The sequence below is a fragment of the Stegastes partitus genome, unplaced genomic scaffold, assembly GCF_000690725.1.
Source record: "Stegastes partitus isolate 25-593 unplaced genomic scaffold, Stegastes_partitus-1.0.2 Scaffold542, whole genome shotgun sequence".
In the NCBI taxonomy this organism is placed as follows: Eukaryota; Metazoa; Chordata; class Actinopteri; family Pomacentridae; genus Stegastes; species Stegastes partitus.
Window position 1 is genome coordinate 195,690 of NW_007578273.1, and position 23,468 is coordinate 219,157.

At 40.9% G+C, this 23,468-nt stretch overlaps 1 protein-coding gene across 1 annotated transcript; it reads left to right on the top strand.

The window, feature by feature from the left end:
• The first annotated feature begins 934 nt into the window (after positions 1-934).
• On the top strand, positions 935-10,461 carry paqr7b (progestin and adipoQ receptor family member VII, b). Its single transcript, XM_008288124.1, has 2 exons — positions 935-1,066; positions 6,060-10,461. Exon 2 carries the CDS (start codon positions 6,066-6,068, stop codon positions 7,122-7,124), a length of 1,059 nt encoding a protein of 352 aa, XP_008286346.1. The 5' UTR covers positions 935-1,066; positions 6,060-6,065; the 3' UTR covers positions 7,125-10,461.
• The last annotated feature ends 13,007 nt before the right edge of the window (positions 10,462-23,468 follow it).

Genomic DNA, 23,468 nt, shown 5'->3' on the forward strand with positions numbered 1-23,468 from the left:
GATGGCTTGAAAAATGCCTGAAGACACAGTTTTACAAACCACCCTTATATTTTTGAAGGTTCTGTAAAATAGAACTGTTTTTGCAGGGCTTCATTAAATATACAAAAGTTATTGTAGAAGAAAAAATAGCTGAATTTGAAAGGGTAGAGGGGAACTTTTTCAGGATTTGATTGGTATATGGAACAGCCAATATAATCTAGAATTTTCCAGTCTCCCCTTTTTTTCCTTTTTCTTTTTTTTTACCTGGAGTGGATGTAAAATTATGTTGGCATCAGTTTTCAGCACAGCTCGAATGTGTGTGTGTGTGTGTGTGTGTTTTTTAGCCCTTCAAACGTGTAATGACTGTGTCTTGTACTTATGAAGTTACGAGGGCTCAAAAATGCTGAACATTTTATCTTATTTTTTACTTTTAAAATATTTTTTTCTATGTACTCCAAGAGCCTGTAATTTGGAACTGTTTTTTAAAACTTCATTAAATATACAAAAGTTATTTATAGTTATTGCTGATTTTGAGAGGGTCCTGCTTGATAATTCACAGAATGGAAACTTTTTTTGTGCACAATTGGCTAAATTTGATTCTTTTCTATGCAGAACAGTGGAAACAAGATTAAAAAAAAATAAAATAAAAAACTTTCTCTTTGAGTCATTAAAAAAAAAACTGCTTTTATATGTTTATTCCGTGTATTTTTAGGCCAGTGAACCAGCTGCTTTAATAAGAGGTCAGCTAAAAAGACACCAGCAGGCAGCTGTGCTCCTGAACTCCTTCATCTGATGAAATGTGGCAGTGGAAGAATTTGGCGTGCGGAGTGGGCGGGCCCATCGGCCACCTGGCTGCTGTGATTGGTGGAGCGCCGGTGGCTGCTGATTGGCCAAAAGCCGCGTCCGTCATCCCGCCTCGGTTTCCTCCCAGCAGCTGCGCCGTGAGCTCCGCCAGGCGCTGCTGCTCCCGTCACGGTCATCCTCTCTCCTGCCGCCCCTTCAAACAATGTTATCCATATTCTGCGCGGCTCTAATTCACCCATCCAGCGCTACGTCCAACCCTTCGGATTGATTCTACCATCGACAGGTACGTTCTGATTTTTTATTATTATTTTATTTTTAATTATAGGGAGCTTATTAAATGAACTGGAGCGTTCGCGTCGCTGCAAAGTGTCTCATTCCGTGAGATAGATGCGCCTAAGAAAAAAAAAAAAAACCGCCTGTCAGGTGTTTATCAGCGACATTTCTGAGGCTTATTCCACCCAGTGGAGCTCAAAGAAGCTGAGAACCGGCGGAAAGGTGAATGCACATTTATCCGGGTGTCACACAGAAGCAGGCACGCCGATCAGGTGCCGATCCGCCGGTGGGAATTGGGCTGCAACAGGCCCACATAGGCCCCGAGTTCACTGCCCACATTTCACGCACACGCTCCTCCGCTTATCGTGGAGCATTTTTTTTTCTCCCCCCTTCTGTTTTCTGCACCTATGAATATTTTAAAGCATCGCAACCCTCGTTGGAAGCCGAGGGTGTGGACGACGGATGGGGTTATGTTACGTAATCTCCCATTCATCACTCCACGCCTTTTCCTCCTCATCCTCGGCCCGTGTTCGTCCCACACAGCCCCGACCTCTGCCTCTGCTTCTGGGAGGTAAAGTGTAAAAAAAAAAAAACAAAACAGAAAGATCTCCAGTGAACAATGTGGTTTTTAATCCCGGTCGCTGCACATGCGCCCCTCCCTCCTCTGTGTGTCCTTCCTGTATCAGCTCATGGTGGAAATCTCACACAATTCAGACACCAGGTGAAAATTCTGAAGGAATGTGATGCAGGGAAGCTCTCAGGCATTCTGTATTCAAATATTTATTCTCCTGTAGATCTGCTTTTCTCATTTAATCCTGTCTCTGCTGAGTCAACACACACATATGGGCAGGATCTGTTCTTCTTAAAAAAATAATCTGTTGCATGTGGCACCTTTTTACATCTAATTAATTTTAATCAAATTATAAAATCCTTGGACACAAATAGCTCAGAAGGGTTTCAATTTTTTTTACATTATGCTATAAAACAAGACCTGCCTCTGCAACTGATGAGGATTTTTGTAATCTGCTGATTGTTTTTGCAATTAATAAATGACTTGTCTGGTCTAGAAAATGTCACCATATGGGGAAAAATGTTCATCAGAGTCTATTTCTGTCCAGAGCCTAAAAACATTCAGTTTTCTGTCACAGCAAAGGGAAGAAAACAGCACATATTTACATTTAATAAGCTGGAATCAGGTGATTAAGAATGAAAAATCATTCAAGTTGATTTATCAAAATAGAGTTGGCCATTAATTCATTACTTTATAGCTAATTGATTAACTGTTGCATCTCCTGGAATCGTCGAGTCTATTAGCAAATGTTCTAGCATATCTTTCCTAAATAAAAGTTTGTTATATTTTCATTGAGCGGACTGTGTTCTAAATATTGAGGCTGCTCATGAACAGAAAAGCATTTCAGCTCGGTGTCCATAGTGCGCTGACTACATTTAATTTATTAGTGCTGCAACAAACGGAAAACAAAATCTACATTTACAGATGCAAAGAATTCTGGAAACTGCACGTCATATTTGTCTTTATGTCCGTTAAAGGTTTAGTCTAAAAAAAAAAAAATAGTTTTAACTAGATTTGAAGATGGAACAAATACATCTGATCAAACAGGGAGGTGATGAAAGTGGGAATGTGTCAATCAAGCTTTTTCTCCCCAGATCCCACTCAGGTCATTTATTTATTAGCTTCTACTGATACCAATCCAATACCATGTTCTTTTCTAGTACGTATAAGACGTATGGAGCAGCTGTTGTACTCATTTGGACTCCATGTGGTCAAGCAGGGAGCGCTGTTGGGGTTTAGCTTGTAAAGGACCACCATGACAAAGACTTCTTGAGTCATCAGCTGACCAGTTGTAGAATAAATATGTTGCAGATCATCAAGAATTTGTTTTCAAAACGTGCTTTCCTAATGTCCTGCTTAGTTCTTTCTTTAGCACAAACAAGGAATTGGATTTGTGTCAGTATAGATCAGTTGAAGAGTGCCTTGATCCTGATGTTTGAGATTGTTTTGGGACTTACTCAATTCAAAGTGACTCTTACGGTATTTGAACCGCTTCCCAGTGTTGGATGCTTGATGACTAGACTGTGTGATGACTGACAGGTGATCTCCAACAAGAAACAGGTTATATCTGCCTCCAACTGAGCTAACATTGGTTGCACCCGACTGGACTCCTCGATCTCAAATCAGAACACCACTGCAACATTTGGAAACTTTCTCCTATATTCCAGAAATTAGTTTGCTAAAATGTATTTCTGAAAACATGTGAGTTGAGCTAGAAGTCGTGCAGTTGCTCTTCCTTTTAGAGCACCTGTGGTTTCCAGAGGTGGTGAGTCGAACTAGATAGCTGTGATTTGCATAAAATAGCCTCGACCTCAACTCTGTGCAAATAAGGAGCGGCCACGAAATGCCTCGTCTGTTGAGACACAGCGCAACCCTTCCAGAGTGCTTTGCGTGGTTTCCAATGGACCGAGCGTAGAAATGACCAATCCTGCAGCCATGTGTCACTGCTCCTGCAACAACTGTTTGAAAGCTAGTGGTTGTGGTGGTCTCTCTTCTGCAGTGTGACATGTGTCTCTTTCTCTTCTCTCTCTCTCTATATATATATCTATATTTATGTTGCTGGATTTAGCCAAATGCAAGTGCTTCTATCAGGTTACTTTATACATTAATCCCTTTCGTTTTTATGGTATTTTTGTCAGCTGCCACCGTGTTATGTGTTAAAAAACAAATTCTACATGCATCCGTTCAACATAGGAAGCCCCGACTCTGTGTGAAACTCTCCACAGTTTCTCATTTCCAATCACCGATACTGACAAGGCCTCACTGGTAGAATTTATGAAAATGAGGGCAGCTAAGGTCAGAGCTTTATTGCACCTGAGGTCCTGCGGTGAGCAACCGTCACTCAAAGTGATGCATAATGCTGCGGAGCAGTTTAAAGGCCCGATTCAGAGACAGGATGGTCAGCCAGACGAACAACGAAACCCATCAGGAAACATCATTCTCCAAATGGAAAGACTTCAAACTGCACTAATCAATATTTTGTTATTACTTTTAGATCAAATGGGCCGTGTAAAACGTGAATGAGTTTCCTGTGAACACAGATCAGTTCGTGTGTATGGTGACGGTCGCCATAACGATCTTCGGGTTATTGCTTTGTTTTTCTGCCTCATAACTCTCATCAACCTCGGTTGCAGCCACGATGTGAAGCTGTTTACGGCCAAAAAAATAAACCCACTGAACAGCACCGGGCCCGACCCAAACTGTAGGCAGACATGGTTAGTAACGGGCGAACATGGCGGAGCTTTTATCTGCTAAATTCAAATAAATCGCTGCTTCTCTGCCCCCTAGTGGTCAGAACAGACATTCAGTCACTGCAGCTTTAAGGGAAAATATGCTCTCATTTATCAAATTATTTCATTTAACCAGATTTTTTTCATTTACCCTAATCAAAATTTGCAAGTAATTATTATTTTTATGCTCAAATAATCTGATTATTTTTAAAATTGTGAAACAACAGTGAGACCGGCCAATTTCCTCGTGCCCCAGTTGATGTTAAATTCCTTGTTTGTTCAACCAACTATACAAAACAGAGGATATTTAATTTATGAACAGATAATGTGCTCATTCACTCACTCCTCGGTATTCCATTACCAGAGCCCGGAAATTGTTTTTCTGCCGCGTGTTTGTGTGCTGGAATGTGGAAACAACATCAACTCCACAAAGGAGATGTGTTGTGTTTTATAGCTCACAGTGTCGAAAGAGACCGTATTGTGCACATTTACTGGTTTCTAATTTAGTTTTTGGGATCTTCTAGAATATGTTTACATGCTTTAATGTTCAAAAAACACATATTTCTAATGTTGTATCATGTCTTCCCACCCTGTGTTTAAATGTTCTGTTTTAACTTCTTGCGCTTTAAGACACCCTGACAAGACCAGTCTGCTCTTATTCATCAGCTGGGCTTTTTTTTTTATTATTTTGGTTTCGTACCACAACACCAGTTCTCTGAGTGTAGACATGTAGCTCAATAAGAAGCTGCTCTAGTGAGGAAATAATAGTGGAGTCCGATCGAGCTGCTCAGTCTTTGCTGAGGATTTGCAAAAACCAGCTACTGTGCAGGTGTTGTGCAAATATGTGCGACGGTTTGGTGCTTCGAACAAGCAAAACCTCCCTTTCGTGTGGATTTAGGGATTTGTACATTTGCAGACCTTTTGCATGCACAAATAAAGTCAGCCATGTAACACACAGAAGGAAACCGAAAATCCCAAAAAGTACAATATTGGCTCTTTAAAAAGTCGTTGGTGGCGATTAAAGGTTCCTGTATGTGACTCATTATCTGGTTTACTGCTAATAAATAACTTTCCAACTGATCAGGATCACTCTGTACGGTCGGTTACAACCTAATACCATTTTTACAAATTAAATGTTGCTCTAAAAGATTACAGACAAAATGCTAATTTGCATCATGTGTCAAAAATGTCTTGCAGAAAATGTCACGGACCAAAGTTTCTGCTGACAGGAGCTCGTCTGTCCAGATGATTCTGACGCCACATAAATGCAGCGTAACACAGAAACAAGCCAAGTGTGCAACCAGAGAACTACTGACTGAAATGATTGATTTTTAAATTATTATTTTTGAGTTATTATTATTATTTTTTTGTTTATTGACCAAATGACTGCTGCACTCAGTCAGTGTTCGCTAAAGTCCAAGATAAAAAAAATTCTGATTTAAGAGTAACTGAAGGTGGAATAGGAGAATTTAGACCTTTTCTTTTTTTATTATTATTATTTATTTTTTATTCCTTAAATCTATTCATCCATTGTCAAGTGTTTAGTACTTGGCAGCTAATTGATGATGTGATTCGTTGTCTGTTTGCTCCATTAGTCCACACATGCATTCTTATATGTGGACAGAGTTTAGGACGAATGTGTCAGAAACGTTGACTGACTGACTGTTGGTTCATTCTCTCCACCCTCCTCTTGTTGTCTCCAGTTTGCCATGGCAACGGTGGTGATGGAGCAGATCGGTCGGCTCTTTATCAACGCGCAGCAGCTGCGACAGATCCCCCAGCTGCTGGAGTCGGCCTTCCCCACGCTGCCTTGCACTGTGAAGATCTCCGACGTTCCCTGGGTGTTCCGCGAGCGCCACATCCTCACTGGCTACCGACAGCCGCACCAAAGCTGGCGCTACTACTTCCTCACCCTCTTCCAAAGGCACAATGAGACCCTCAATGTGTGGACCCACCTGCTGGCCGCCCTCATCATCTTGGTGAAGTGGCAGGAAATCTCGGAGACGGCGGATTTTTTGCGAGACCCTCATGCCCAGCCCCTCTTCATTGTGCTCCTGGCAGCCTTCACCTACCTCTCTTTCAGTGCTCTCGCTCATCTCCTCTCTGCCAAGTCAGAGCTCTCGTACTACACCTTCTACTTCCTCGACTATGTGGGGGTTGCCGTCTACCAGTACGGGAGCGCTCTGGCACACTACTACTATGCCATAGAGAAAGAGCTGCACACCAGTGTGCAGGGGTTCTTTTTACCCGCTGCAGCTTTCTTGGCTTGGCTCACTTGCTTCGGCTGTTGCTACGGCAAATATGCCGGCCCTGAGCTGCCCAAGTTTGCTATCAAGCTCTTCCAAGTGGTGCCCTCGGCCTTGGCTTACTGTTTAGACATAAGCCCTGTGGTTCATCGCATTTACAGGTGCTACCAGGAGGGCTGCTCTGACCCAATTGTGGCGTACCACTTCTACCATGTGCTCTTTTTCCTAATCAGCGCCTATTTCTTTTGCTGCCCTCACCCAGAGAGTTTGTTCCCTGGGAAGTGTGACTTCATCGGGCAGGGCCACCAGATCTTTCACGTGTTCGTGGTGGTGTGCACCCTGATGCAGGTCGAAGCGCTGCGAACAGACTTCCTGGAGCGCCGTCCCTTCTACGAGCGTCTCCACGGAGATCTCGCTCACGACGCCGTTGCACTCTTCATCTTCACTGCCTGCTGCAGTGCTCTCACTGCTTTCATTGTGCGCAATCGTGTACGTGCCTCCCTCCACGAGAAGGAGGAGTAAGAATCGCAATGATCTCAAAACAAAACAAAAAAAAAGAAGTCTAATTTATTTCACTCCGTAGTGACCGTTTTAAAGATAATTCCGATGTCTTTGTCAATGAAAGTTATCAGTTTGTGACAGTGACTTATGATTATTTCTTCTCTCTGTGATCTGCCAAACTACAGTGAACTTAAAAAAAAAAAAAAAGTGACTGAGGGTGTGTTTTTGTGACTTACAAAGAGGAAAAGGGAATCTTGTAATTTTTCTGTAGCAGAGCAGGTGGTGTTCAAACACTGCAACAAGTCATTGCATCTTTACTCCTCTCTTTTATTAGTCTGCAAAGTTGTTTTTAACTCATGGTCTACGGAGATGTTTTACCTCACTGGAAAAACAGTGTTACTGTCCTGAGGGGTGCGCTACCAAGCAAGTTCAACTTAGCCAAGCTTTCTTTTACTGGCTTGACAAAACCCAAAACCCCAGTCAGGGAGAATGGACGTCACGACGGTGGTTTCTTTATTGAACTTATTCTGATCGTGCTCACGGTAACGCGATGCTTCGACGCTTCATTTGGGCTCTTTTTCTGCAGAAATTCTATAGATTGCAATGCTGCCTGCTTCAGTCAAGAGGAGCAGGTTACTATAACGGAGCGCTATGAAGAATATAAAAGGCTTGGTTTAAGCACAGTTACTGCTCATAAGGCAAGAGAGGAATGCTGATAGAAAACTGACCTTGTGTACATTAATATTCAGCATTCGATGTATTTTCAATGCAGCTGCTTAAACTTTAAAGGTCACATATTGTCACATGTTGTACCAAGTTAATGTAAAGTCTAACATGCCCCCAAAATGTGTATTTTAACTTAAAATAAAGCACAGCTGATTTATTCTACCATTAGTATAATACCCCTGGTTCCAGCTTTAAATCCAACTGAGGTCTTTTCCTCATATCTCCAGTCAAACTGGGGTGTTTATTTTTAAAAGCGATTAAAATGTAGATTTTACATAATAATAATAAACCTCATACATTTAAACATGATATTCTGAAACTGTCCAACATTGAAGAATACGTGGAAATCACTTCAGTTTTTGGCTAAATTACAGTGAAAATGATGTCATTGATTGAATATTGTTCTGATAGCTGCAGTACCAACGGTCTATAGGACTAAACATTCAACCAAACCCTCAGCCGACAATCTGTGCAGCATCCGTTACCATGGTGATCAAACCAGATGAAAAGAGAACCGCCTTTGTGACGCCGAAAACTCCGACTTTATGCTCAGCGTACTTTGCCAGCTCATTAATTCTGCTTTGTAGTGCACCCCTCAGGTGAGCAGAAAAATTAATAGGCTCAAAATGCCTTAATTGTGTTTAGAATAATCTGACTGTCTTAATCAAATTGTAGCATTTCAACTCATGCAGTCATTTATTTTTACAATTTACAGTCCCAGGAGACTTTGTATATTGGATGCTAATTCCAATCCAATTTTAAATTACTGTTCTTCTAGATGTACCTGTCTGGCATTTATTTAATGTGTTTTCCCTGAGATTGTTCCCCTCTCTTTAGATATCAAACAGGGAATTAGTTTTTTAAATTAAATTTATAGGCACTAACACTGTGCCGCAGTAATGTTTGAACACAATCGATGAGAGTTGAGAACCCAATTTGAAAACCAAATATTGTGTCTCCGTATAAAGCATAAAGGACGGAGACGTTTTCTTTGGGTGGTAACATTCTGCTGAAGACGAGGCTGGCACTCTGTATCGGTAAAGAGATGGATGGAAGATTAGTGATGTCTCTTTGTTGTGGGTGACAATTGTTAATCTTTTTTATTCAAAGGGCTGGAACTTCAGCTTTTGCCTTTTTCACATCCCATGATGTCAGTGCTTTTTGCGCGCGTCGCTTTCATTGTCGGTTGATCAGATTTGAGTCACAGAAGCCGCGTCTGACTGGTGTTCCGCTTTTTGTTTTTGTATGATGAATATGTATGTGCCTCTACGCATGTCTTTTTTGGTATATACTGTGGATATTAAGTGTGTGAATGTCTATGAAAGCTTAGCCTTGCACTTCTTTCTTACCCTGTAAATAAACCGTGTTTCTTTGGGAAGTTGTTTGCATCCCCATTTTGTCTCCGCCTAAAAGCATTCGGAACTTGAATGCATGTTTTCTTTCTGGTGGAGTTACGGCACATTTCTATTTTGCTACATCTTTTCAGAGTGTGTTCGGTGTCCTCCTGCCTGTCAGACTGGATGCATCATTTCATACTGCTGCACTGTTACTCTGAAGAGTCTGTCTTTTATTCTCTCCTTCAGTTGGTGACTTTTCTTATATATAAATATATATATATTAAAAAAGAAAAAAATATCACAGAGATATGGCTTCACTGATAATGCCGCTTAGATTTTTATCTCACAAAATGTCAGAAATAATAACGATTGCACTCTCTTTTCATGACAGTGTTTAATGTGCCAATGAATCTGTTATTGCTTCAGTGACGGTACTACTGAAAGACAGAAAGTCAGACGAGTGAGATTGAACCATAACGCCCGCCCCAGTATGAACCTTTTAACTCTTGACTTTGGCATTTCTGACCTGGTCTCATCATGCACTGCCTGAATCAACACTGTATATACTGTAGCTGACAACACTGGCTATGTTTACATGCATGGAGGCTGTTAATGTCTGGTTGATCCTCGGAAATGTTCAGAATAACCCGAGTAAACCTTTTCTCCACTTCAGAGAGAAACCTAAACCTCCCCCTTGTTATAGATCGGAGGGCAACAAGATTGAAGCTCTCATGCGGTCTAATGCTTTGCTGAAAGGCTTCATTATTGGCTAATGATTTCCAATTGGCAAATGATGTCTCTAAACCTCTCATCAGCCCCGCTTGTAACATAAGGCTATTGTCCTGAGCATCAAAAGGACCAAAACAATTACTAGTGAGAAATCAGCATCGTTGAAAACGGAAGGGAGCGGTTGGAAAGCAACCAGTATTTTTTTTTTTTGCTAAATAGATTGTTTGTCACCACATGGATAATGATGGTCATCTTCTACGTGTTGGTGCTGCGAATTGGCGTGTGGGCGTCTGTGAAATCTAAGATGGAGAATCCAACATGGATAATGATGGTCATCGTCTACGTGTTGGTGGATGATGAGTGGAAGTTTGTGTGGATGTAAGTGTGTGTGTGTGTGTGTGTGTGAGCAAATGTAGCCTCTGATACCACCCAAGGCTTCCCTTTATCCCTTTCATAAAAGCAGGGTGAGAGGGACCAGAATGTCTTCTGCCTCTAAAAATATGTGTAACTGACTGTACTAATATTCTGTGGTATTTAAGAAAATAAAGTGTTACAGTAACTCCAAAGTTCTCTCGTACTTTTTATTATTTTATTTTTTTTAGGGGTTGTCTGGAAGCACAGAAAAGCAGTAATGATTCAAATCTATCTATTTGAAAACTATGTTGAATAAATGACCTGATAACACTGAAATACTTCACTATGAGTTTATGTGTTTGAAATTCAGTCTTTGAAATGTCAAGGTTTCCCCAAGTTCAGGTTCAAAACTGTAAATATCTGTTGAATATTCAAAGAAAAGCTGCATTCAAGTTTGTCTAATTCATGTCGTCATTTTTGAATAAAGGGATTTTAAAAATAAATAAATAAAATAAAACTACGAAAGGACACGTTAATATGAATATTTTTGCAAAACTAAAATTTTTCTTTTTGTTTGGGCCTCATTATCCACAACCAAACAGGGTTTTAGTTAGAAGCACCTTCTAAAGTAGAAGTTCTTTGAAACTCTGTGTATCTGAAGTGAAGAGTTTGAGACAAAGTCACCTCATTGTTGCTGTTTGTACCTAAGACATGGCCGACAAAGTGTTCAGCAGTGGAAGTTTTCTCCTTTCTTTGCTTTTTAATTGAATCGTGGTCAATTTAATGTGACTTTATAGGCAAGATTTTTATTTTAAAAAGACTCTTTCATGTAAAAATAAAAGCAGATTTTTAAAAAGCAGTGTCAATTAAAAATCTAGAACTCACGAACACGTCAAGTCAGTGTATATGGCTCAGGTGGGAGAGCGAATCAATGATCGAAAGGTCGGCGGTTCGATTCCGACCTGTGTCGTGGTCGTTGTGTCCTTGGGCAAGACACTTCACCCACCCTGCCTCGTGTGAATGCACATGAATGGATTGTTGGAGGTGGTGGTCAGAGGGGCCGTAGGGGCAAAATGGCAGCCACGCCTCTGTCAGTCTGCCCCAGGGCAGCTGTGGCTACAACCGGAGCTACCACCACCAGAATGAATGTATGTGAATGAATAACTGACAGTATGAAGTGTCTTTGAATGTCTAGAAAAGCGCGACATAAATCTGGTCAATTATTTTTCTTACTATTATTAAATAGATGCACCTTTGGGTTCATTACAGCTCTGAGCCTCTGTCGATCAGCTCTGCACATCTAGACACTGCAGTTCTACCTCTTTCTTCTTTGTAAAGTTGTTCATTCTCTGTCAGGTTACACAGGAAGAATGAGTGAAAGCTCCTTTCAAGTCTGGCCATAAATTCTAAATTGGATTCAAGTCTGTGTCTGACTCGACCGCTCCAGATCAATCATCTTGTTATTATCTTTAAACTAATTCTGTGTAGCTCCATTTGGCTCCATGCTTCACTACACTGTCTTCCTGGACAATAAATATTCTCACAAGTTGCAGTTCTCATCAGACTGCATCAGGTTGTCTTTCAGGATGTTGCCCCCAGCATGCCTTACGGTGGGGATGTTGTCTTTGTGATGATGTGTAGTGTTTGGTGTTAGCATCTAATCTGATGGTCAAATGCTCAGTGTTAGTCTCATCAGTCTCTTTAGAGCAGGGGTGTCCAATCCTGGTCCTCGAGGGCCGCAATCCTGCATGTTTTAGATGTTTCCCTCTTCCAACACACCTGATTCAAATGATCAGGATCGTTATCAGGCTTCTGCAGAGCTTGATGATGAGCTGATCATTTGAAGTTTGACAGAGTTCAACACCCCTGCTTTAGAGGCTAAATACTTGAGCAGCCACTTATTTTCAGGTTTTCATTTTTTGATCAATTGGAATTATTTTGTAGAAATCTGCTTTCATGTTCACATTGAAGTGTTCTTTGTGTGAATTTTTGTCAAAAAAGCCAAAATAAATTGACCACAGTTCAATATTGAAAAGCATGAGGAGTGAATGCTTTTTATGTATCCATCAGTTTCTTTCTACTTGTTTACAAGTTACAAGTTTTGCTGGTTTGCTGCAACACTTCACCTGCACACAAAAGGTTCTGTGGTGCCCTGTGGTCGACAACATCTGGAACTTGAAGCTCCACCGCAAACAAGGTAATGACAGTTTTCTTTTACATTTATTGAATGGTTGATGTTGATTAGCTTAGCATGCTCGGAGTGTCTGAGGATTGTTGTGTGTAGACTTTTTTCAGACAGTGAGAGGAAACATCCGTCCACACAAATATCCATATTAGTGTGGCTGAAGGCCAAATTTAATTTTAACTTGAATTTAGGACACACGCACCTACACACACACACACACGCACTTATGCACACAGATGTGCTTCCATTGCTTCAGGTGATACTTACACAAACCCTAAACATCTCTAACCTTAAAGTAAGTCCAACATTAACTTTGAAGTTGCCTAAAATGTCCTGCTTGTAATGGAGACGTGCTTTTAGCTCCCCAAAAGGCAGGTGAGTGTCCATAATGTGACCATATTAACTGACCTCTATCCCCACAACATCAGTAGTACAAAATGCACACACTCAAGCTTCCCAAAATAGTCAACTGGCCAAAATATAAACCCTGTAGAGCCCACGAGCTTATTATCCAGGAGAAAAATACTGACTGGAGTTTCAGCACACCTTAACCTGTAAACGGAGGAGGAGAAACATGCTATTTATGTTACAAGATTTGAATTTCAGAGAGGAAAATTCAAACCATATAAATTCAGAAGGATGCAGCGTGCCAACTGCAGGGGAGCCAGGAAGAGCTTAGCTTCTCGTCACCCTCAGAGCCTGAAAGAAGCTCCAAACTCACATTCTATACTCTCCACTGAATTGTTCTTGAAGCATTTATTTTAGCGAGGTGCAACGCATATAAAATGAAAGCACGACTTCTAGATGCATGTCTGTGCGAGGCAGAGAAAAAATGTTTTTGATATACATGAAATTAAAATCATAGGTCCAACCTGGATAGAGCTTTGCATCCTTCACAAATTACCCATTACTCACAATGCCGATGTTGGTATATGCACATGCTATTTACACATCGATGCAATTATATGTTAGTATATCACAGAAGCGGATGTCAATGCTTTGCCGCCTCTGCAAGCAGACTTCACTGAATAAAACACTGACATTTATTTTTGTTAGGCACTAATCATGCATTTCCCCAGTTTTCTAAGTTGTACAGTTTCCCACCAACATCTCTCCAAAACACGCCTTTAGTATGTTATGGTGCGATACATGTATGATATACATTTTCCCTTTTATATAGAGGCTAATATAACAAGCCTGCAGTTATTATATTAAACGATGGAAGCCTAGACTGACCTGTAAAAAGAAGAAGATGCAGAATGTATGGCTCGTCCTCATAATGACCAAGATAAGAACGTAAAAGCAAAGGCAATGAAATTACTCCGAAAATAGCCCCGGGCTCAAAGTGCTAATAATACATAAGCTCCCATAAAAAGATGATTCATGAAGTTTTATTTATTTATTTTTTGGTTTGGAGGTTAGGGGGCCCTCTAAAATACTGAAAATATGCTTCTTTTTTTTTTTTTTTGCTGTTTTTGCAATTTTTTTTGTTTTTCTGTTTCTTCATCGTCATTGATCATGCGTATAATTAGGCAATTAATAACGTTTGATTCATGCATGAGGATGATTCATCACTAATTCCTTTTAATAAAGATACCAGCATGCACGCTGCTCTCGCCAACACCACTCAAGCGTGGCAGTGGAATATTATAAACTTCACTCACTTTAACTCCAAGATCAGACATTAACCGCCGTAAAACAAAAGCTGCAGGCGGTGGCTACTTCTTCATCTGTTTTTCTATTATTTATATTTATATTCATATTAATTATTGTACATCCTTAAACGGATTAATGGCAAATCAAAGCTACGTCGAGTGCTGCGTTTGTCATTTATAATCATGAAAAGTGAGAAAAGTGGGCTAATTTCTAAAAGCAGTGGGTGTAAGTTACACACTGGGTAAATGGGTTATGAAGCAGAATATTTCAGTGCCAATGAATCAGATGAAAATCTAATATATTGGTGGTTTTGTTTCACAATTGCAATAGTTTTAAAATCATTAAGACTTTTCTTTGCTTCAATGATGTCCCTTTATTTCATTTGCTATTGGAGCTTAATTCTGATTGTATGTCACAGCAAAATACTGAAGTTTCTGAAGGGCAGTTTCTGCTGATTGTCAGTATGCGTCCTTTCAAATCTTACTCACAAAAGAAGTCTTGATACAAGATTGTTCTATGTCCAACTGGAAACTACAGTCTGCAGACGGTGTAATTGTCCTGACTGCAGGTCAGTTTTAACCCATAACCTCATCAGTAGTGTCATGTGGTTGATAAAATGCACGGCAGGTAGTTATTTTTTATTCTCCAAGTACTTCCTGGAAAGCAAATACTTTCCCAAGTCAAGTTCTCCTGCAGCGTGCATGAGGTTGTCTTTCAGGATTTCCTTATACTTTGCTCCATGTCATGATACTGCCACCGTCATGCTTATTGATGGGGATGATGTATTTGTGATGGCGTGCAGTGTTTGGTGACCGCCAAACATAGCGTCATGTGTAGCGGGCAAATTTTTAAAACGTTAAAATGACTTTTCCACAGATCAGAACACTAACATCTGTATATTTCTTTTTTTTTATTGGAGCTTAACTGTGTTTTTATGTCACATTTATGCATGTGCTGCATCATGGTGACTAAAACTGAGGTCATTGAAGGACAGTTTCAGGATGCAAATCTCAGAAATCAGGACACATGACTGGCTTATGTCTAACTGGAAACTACAGTCTGCAGGCAGTACAACTGTCCTCGGCACAGGCTGCTTTTAACCCGTAACCTCCACAGTAGTGTTATATGGTCCCTAAAATGCACAACAGGCAGTTATTTATTTATTCTCAGACTCCAGCACTGGTAGAATAATGGATGTGGACCTCAGGTTATGAGGTCCACAAATATAAAAAATGGACGTGTGTGCTCGGAAATCCAGGCTTCTCTCAAATGTACTGAACCTCAGTTGTGTTAACGGTGGTTCTTTCAGCACCAGCAGAGGGCAGCCTTGTTGTTCGGTAACACAGCCACAGTTTGACAGCAGAGACAGAACCACAGCACTCTGCAAGGATCGTTTCATGCCAGATAAAAGTGACTCGAAGGAGGCATTTTGAGAAAAAAGGTATCCTGTGAAACTGAAAAAAAAAAAAAAAAGTTGTGTATGTCATGTTTTCTGAATGGTTTTGCAGGGATGCTGTTTATTACAAGAATCTTTAATGATGCAGGAACAGGGGTCCACATAAAAACAGTAAAAAAGAAAAAAAAGAAGCTTTAATAAGTTCAACAATTCAGTAATGACTATGAAGCATTTAAATACCAGTAAATAAAGACTTTTTAATTTTCAAATTAGATAGCTGTTCTTAATTGTTTCTAAAAATTGTGATTTAAAAAACCCATTACGCCACAGTCGTGTGTTTTTTCCTGCTGTATATTAATTATTATGATTGTGTTGGTCCCCCTGTGGCATGTTTTATCCGTGCAGTGTTCAGATATGTGAGAAAAACAGAATTATTTCCATCCAACGCTCTAAATGGCATCTAGCTAGGAAAGCAAAATTCCACTGTTTGGAATTCACCTGGACAGACAAGTTCAATAAATCCTGAAAGATTTATTTCATCACACAAAAGCGGCATTTACAAGAATGACTCTTTCCATTAGGGGGCAGAAACGAGCTGTATATCCCCCCTACCCCCCACCCTCCACCAGAAAATACACCTATAGCACTGATAAATCCCAGCAGTTTAAAATGAACTCGCAGGCCAATCAAGGCAATTTTTTAAAATTCATTTTTATTGATAGTGATGCCCCGCGGTTGTAACAAATCACAATATTCATTACAGGCCATCTGCAGCCCGGATTGCTAAACAACCCACTCTGTGCTGCTCCCTTTGTTGAATTAAACATCCGGTGACAATGAATAAAACTTAATCATCGCCGCAAACATTTGCTTAATAAACTTAAGATCAATATTACACGATTAAATCTACTGTTTTTTCATGCAAATGTGCATCTGGGAACAATAGCTGGAGCGGCGTCTCGCTCACGCTGCCATTTGTGGGTGGCACATATGGTCCAAATATGCATATGTATGCACGCCGTGTACGTGTGAGGACGGGGTTTCTCGGGTGTTATGTTTTTGTTTACATGTGTCGGTATATGTGTTTTTCTTCCCCCCCCCTCTGCGTTCTGGAAGTTTGTGTGGGTTTACGCAGCATCGCGCCTTTTGTTGATGTTTGTCAGGAGCTTTGCTTTATGATGATTAAGCTGCCTCGTGCGCTGTGCATTCGGTAAATGTGTCATCGAGCTTATCCCTCCGTCTCCATCCTGCCTACATGCACACACTCATACGTCACGTTTATACCCTGACTGAGTGCAAATTCATATTCCGCACTAATTAGAACATCACTAAAGTGCATTTTCCCGGTGATGGAGAAGAATCATTGAAATTTAAGGCAGAAATGGGCCCTTGATGTATCTACCTCGGATGTGATTAATTCACAGTATTACACACTCAGACGGTCCTAAATCAAATGGCAGAGATAGTGATAATTGCCTTACAGCCTGCTTCCTGTCCTCTAACTATCAATTGCTTCCCCAGACTCCATCAATTTTCATAGTGCTGCTTCCGGAGCAGCTCTTCGTCGCTCTCCTCCCAGCGTCACTCCTCTCTTCTGGTTCCTCTGTCTGCAAGTTGCACCACAAAAGCTGCTTTCCATTCTCTCCTTTTTTCAAAAAAACCGCTTCATTTGCTTTGTATGATTTGTATCAAGGTTACCGAGGTAATATTGTGTGGCCTTGGTCTCATATCGTGTTTTGTAATTAAAGGTTTGACTTGCTAGAGGGAACGGCTTTGTTCAGAGTTATTAAATCGCCTTCTCGTTCTGCCAGGTGACAGACAGCCAACTTCTTTTTCCATCTCTCTCTCCTTTTTTTTTTTTTTTTTGATGAACCTCTTCTGTGCTTCCAGGTATTTTGTTTCCTCACATCCTTTTGTTATTGTGGCATTTTCATATTGGTCTCTCGCTTTTGTCGTTACTCAAAGAAAAGCTTTGGGAAAAATCGCTGTGTTATGCGGGGATGTAATCACACGAAGAATGGAAGAATGCATTATCAGACCGTAAATTAGAAATGAGTCAAAATGGAAAATGTAATACCTGTCCTCCAGTCCCTCTAATGTACTCATAACTAATAATGGCGCCGTGTCACAGCGGGTCTGTCAAATATTTCTGCTCTAAAACCTCTTTTTTGTGGGAGATTTCATCATTTGCAGTATAAACAACGTCTATTTGAAGTAAGAAAGGAACATTTAAATGACTTTAAAAAACGACTTGAAATGTTTATTTGGCGTAAAATGTTCAATTAGTCCCCTGAACAAAGGAGAGATGACATTTAATGCCCTATTGTCTATGCACCTAAACTTTTCTAACACAAAAACAGGATTTCTGAAAAGTCTGTCATTTGACTTTTTTGAGGTTTAAATTAATAGTTTGCTGAACCGTGCTCAGAGAGCTACATGAAAAAAAAAAAGATGAATACTATTGTCATGCCCGTCTGCTGAATATAAAAAGTGAAAGGCGAGAGGCAGCTTAGCTCAGAATAAAGACTGGAATCAGACGGAAACAACGAAACCCGGTTCATCTAAAGATCACAAAAATTCACTTACCGCCGCCTCTAAAACTCACAACTAAAGCGTTATAGCTTATTAATTTAATCTGCGAGGACGCTGAAGCGTAAAAGCACAGTCTGGCAGGTTTTATGGGGGAGCTGGAAGGGAAGCGCAGAACCTCCCGTACGACTGAAATTTGTCATTTGTACACCTTTTTAAACAATCCAGATATAATGTGAAGTTGTGGTAGGTGGATTTTTTTTTTTTTAGTTTACTGTCTGACAGAGTGAAACTGTTCGCAGCCTTTGTGCTAAACCGAGATAAGCTAACTGTCTCCTGGCTGCAGCTCTACATGTAATGGGGAGACATGAGAGCATTATTGATCTTCCCATCTGAATGCTCCGCAAGAAACCAAGGAGGAAAAAAATGATTTTCTAAAATGCCTTTTGCCTTCATTTGACAACTGACAGTGCAGAACTGGGCGACCATTGAGCTGCTGCAGGACTGTGGATGACTCAGGGGGATCCAATGATATTATTAATGCAGAGAAAATAAATGAGTTTGATGCTATAGTGCTTCTTCTTTTTTTATTTTATTTATTATAATTCAGTTTGAGCCCTGTTTTATTCGTTGCTTCCCCTATCACTGTTAATGATGTGTGAACTTCTGTAGAGAACCACTGGTGCAGCTCTCTCATGCGTGAATTATTAAAACACCAAGCGAGATTTGTCCAACTGGATTTATTTATTTTTTGGACTATTTTCAGTGAGAAACAATAAAAGCAAAAATACTGCAAGTGAATAAGGTGAAACTTTAAAGTAACAAATATTTTAATGAAACTTCCCCAGCTGATTTCTGAAATTAAAGTAATTATAACTTCCATGGGCTGCAAGGTGGCGCAGTTGGTAGCACTGTTGCCTCGCAGCAAGAAGGTTGTCGGTTCGCGTCCCGGTGAGGACACCCAGGATCTTTCTGCGTGGGGTCTCCATGTTCTCCCAGTGCAGCGTGGGTTCTCTCCGGGTTCTCCAGCTTCCTCCCAAAAACATGTTGAGGTTAATTGGTGATTGTAAATTGTCCGTAGGTGTGAATGTGAGTGTGCTTGGTTGTCTGTCTCTAAGTGTAGCCCTGTGATAGACTGGTTACCTGTCCAGGTGAACCTGCCTTCACCCTGAGTCAGCTGGGATAGACTCCAGCCCCCCATGACCCTAGTGAGGATTAAGCGCTGTATAGATAATGGATGGATGGATAATTTCCATTTTTTCCCCTCAGATGTTATGTTTAATATACACTGACTCGTTCATAATGTCCGAATTTGCATACATTTCCAGAACAAGAATCTTTATGTTGGATAAAGTCATGTCAAAAATTCTTCTTTCATTTTGTTGACAGCCAAATATTTTTTACGGAGGAGATTTTCTTTTGATCATAAATGAGAAAACGCCGTCAACAGCTGTTAGGAAAACAAAAAATAAATCGATTTTCTCCACGTTTTTAAGAATCAAACGTTCTGTAAATCGGGCTGTGAATGATACGTCAACAAACGGCTCAGCGAAAACCTTCAGAGTGACGATAGGAATAAAACTGGAGAGTTTGAATGACATAAAGTGGCGACAGAGAGAGAGACGTCTGAAACAAGAGCAGAGAGGGAATCGCAACCAACAGACTGAGAGTGAAACCGTGGAAATTGCATTCATGTGGTTGGTGCATTAACTGATAAAACCAACGCACTTTGTTTTACAGATTTGCAGCTTCAAGAAACAAACCGTTTTAATCACGGTGGCACAATTACCGGGCCTTTAAGCGCCCTTTGTTCAGCTAACATACAGATATCACTGTAAATGTTATTAAACCGCGCTCAGCTTTCTTCTTTTATTGAGCTTCCCGCTCTGCACCGAATGAAACTGTTTTCCGCAGCAGCATTTAGCAACTCAAATAAGTATAAAGCTTTACTATGTTTGTTCTGGTATCTCCGCAAATCCCAGCAGCGTTTCTCATCAGTCATCACGCTGCGTATTGTTAAGCAGACTGCAGCCGACAGATAAAGGCTGAGAGACTTAAAAGCATAAAATAAAGATAACAGGGTAGTTTAAGCAAACTGTGGAGGCAATTGTGAGGCTGATGATCCTTGTAAATTTACATAGTGAGCATGTCAGTGGCTTTGTAAAGACAATAATGAGGAGCCGGCTCATTGTATAGTGCAACGCTAATATAAAATACAGAAACTAGCACGAGGAAATCTGGATCTGTTTTCATAATCGCACTCGAAGCCGGATCGCTGGCCCTCATGCCAGCCTAATAGATTCACTCTGTTCCAAAAGAGACACTCCTTACCTCCTCTTCATCTTTGCACTTGCCTTGATGCTACTTGCCTCACCAATCAGCTCGCCTACTGATCGGGCCTATTCATCATGAGCTGGTTGAGGAGATACTGGAGGCTGGCAGAGGTTGAGGAGGGGAGGAATCACGTATGTCCTATCTGAAGGTCTCTCTCTCTCTCTCTCTCTCTTCTTCTCTCTCGCCAAATCCCGTCGCCGCTCAAGGATAATGAATTCCATCTCCCTGCCCCTTGACCTCTGTGTATACAGCAGGGTTACAGACTCCCAACACATTATACCCAGATAACCAGAAAGTGGGGAAACTTTAAGATGCCTGGACATTGTGTTTTTCTCACAGCAGGCTGGTGCTGGCGCAGCTTAGGGGGCAGATAGACTTGTTTTGTGGGTGTTATTGTTTGAATAACCTTTTGCTCGGAGTGGAGTGGAGACATGGCAGCCGATACTTCATGCCTCTGCAGCACGGCTACTTCACTGTAACCTGTGGATGTCTGTGTCATCTGGATTCACTGTAATGTTTGAACACTTCTGCTGCATTGATGTTTTTTTTCTTTGTGCCTTATTTTCATGTTGAATAAAAACATAGATTGTTATATGTTTAACCAAATGTCCAGCTCAGACCACAACGCAGCTTTCTTTTTTTTGATCTTCTTGCCAACGACTGTATGTGCTCCAGTTTTGAAAGCACATCACCTGGTGAGGAGTCTCCTCCTCCTTTTCCTGCCACAGTATGAGTTTTTCTCAAAAGGCTCCAGATGGCTCGGGATCCTTTTGTCGAGGCCCATCTGCATGATTCCTCCGCTGATCTCTGTTCCTTGATACACACTATTCAATTACCCATGCACCTGCAGCGCTGGTTTCAATTTTCCGACGGAAGCGTTTGAACAAGCTTTTCACGCTTGTTGCTAAAGAAAATGAGAAGCCATTTCAAAGTTTCCCCCACTGTTAATATCTTTACAGCCTCCTATATTGGAAATCAATGTCGAAGAGTAGTTTCATGACGGACTGGGTAAAATAGTTTCCCTTTTCTTCCCTCAGTGAATGATGACAGTCTTGAGCAAGACAGAACAATACTTGAGATGTTTGCAGCTATCGGTTTTCGGTTATAACTCCGAATGTAATTCTCGGATTATGCAATTGGATGGGCTCGGTTATTGTTGTGACTTTTTTTTTTTTTTTTTCCAGGGATTACATCCACACTGAGGATTAGTAGAGAAATTGTTAAATTGAATTTTGGGGAGGTACAGAGATGATAAAGAGAAATGTTGCCGTATGGTGTGTTGCCTCAGTGTTGCTGAATAGACTTGCTCTTCGTCTTTAAAGAGCAGAAGACCTGAGAGCCGCTTGAAAGTGGCAGCCCCCTCTGATCCTTTTCTCTACACTCTAAACCGGCTTATTCAGCAACAGTTGAGCATCCTACGACACTGATTTTCTGCAAGCAGTTGTGTGCCAAATGTAGAGAGAAACTGTCACAGCCTTGTAAAGAGGAGTGCTAGTAATTGTGTGTAGTGGCTGCAGTAATAATAATATTAAAAAGTATGAGAATAATAAGGACACTAATCGCCAAAGTATAAAGAGTGAAGATTAAAACGCTCAAGGATAACTCTGATATCAGAAAAGCTGCAGAGTTATTGTGTTTTAACTCTGTCACACATCCATCCTCTGGCTCAAGTTTTTGTCCTACATTCAAGCAAATGGACTGTTTTTGAATGTCAGTCCTTTGTATTACATTTGTTTTCAAGGATGTATTGCTTTGTGGCAAAAAGCAGTCTTTTAAAACTTCAATAGTTTTATGTTTTAAGTTTTATTATGACAGTGGATCAATTGATTCAGCAGCCGCACAGAATCCAGTTGCCCCGAGATCTATGATATGGCAAGCAAGAGTGAGTGGACTGTATGGACTTTAAATTACAGATATCAGCCATGTGGGGCTGCGAGGTGGAGCGGTGGTTAGCACTGTTGCCTCGCAGCAAGAAGGTCGTCGGTTTGTTTCCCAGTGAGGACACCCAGGATCTTTCTGCGTGGAGTCTCCATGTTCTCTCCGTGCAGCGTGGGTTCTCTCCGGGTTCTTCCTCCCACACAGTCCAGAAACATGTTGAGGTTAATTGGTGATTCTAAATTGTCTGTAGGTGTGAATGTGAGTGTGCTTGGTTGTCTGTCTCTAAGTGTGGCCCTGTGATAGACTGGTTACCTGTCCAGGTGAACCTGCCTTCACCCTGAGTCAGCTGGGATAGACTCCAGCCCCCCATGACCCTGGTGAGGATTAAGGTGTATAGATAATTCAATTCAATTTTATTTGTATAGCGCATATTTACAACAACAGTCATCTCATAGCGCTTCACAAAGGCAGAGACAGAAACACCCAACAATCCGAAACATTTGGATTCCCTATAAGCTTCAGCAGTCCACAACAGTGGGAAGGAACCAAAACCCCCCACAGGGGAAAAAAACCTCAGACAGAACCAGGTTCAGGGAGGGACGGCCATCTGCCTCGACCGGTTGAGTGAGAGTGGGATGAATTATACAATTTAGTTTACAGTTAAACAAGTAATAATGGATGGATATTGTCATTTTGACACGTTGTAATTCACTGTGACGAGTCTGAACACTCTATTAGTCAAACCAACAGTTACAAAGATCTGTAATTCAGCTTGGGCTGCTCAGAGTTGTAGCTGCTGATATCTCAAACATCATTATAGCTCAGCTGAATTGTTATAAAGAAGTAATGACGAGTTCTGTGGTGGATAAGAAAGTGCAGCAAAAAAAGACCCGATCAGCAGCAAGGAGTTCATGGCCAACGAAAGCATTGTTCATTACACTTGTGGTGGAAAGTGATGAGAACTTTGGCCTCAGGCTGCTTGACATAGAGATAAAACCACTGGTCCTATTGGGTCATGGTAGCAGAACCATAGCGTTCTTGAAAGCCACTTTCATTGGGCCTAACTTCAGATATAACTACAGACGCCTGCAATGTTATTTTGCCAAAGCTGTAATTTGAGATATCCGTACTCACATTTAGAAATGTTTTGCTTTCAACACAATCTGAACGACACTCAGTCACATTTATAGACAGACAAGACAAGACAAGACGAGGGTGTTCTGGGTTGTTTGAAGTGGTTT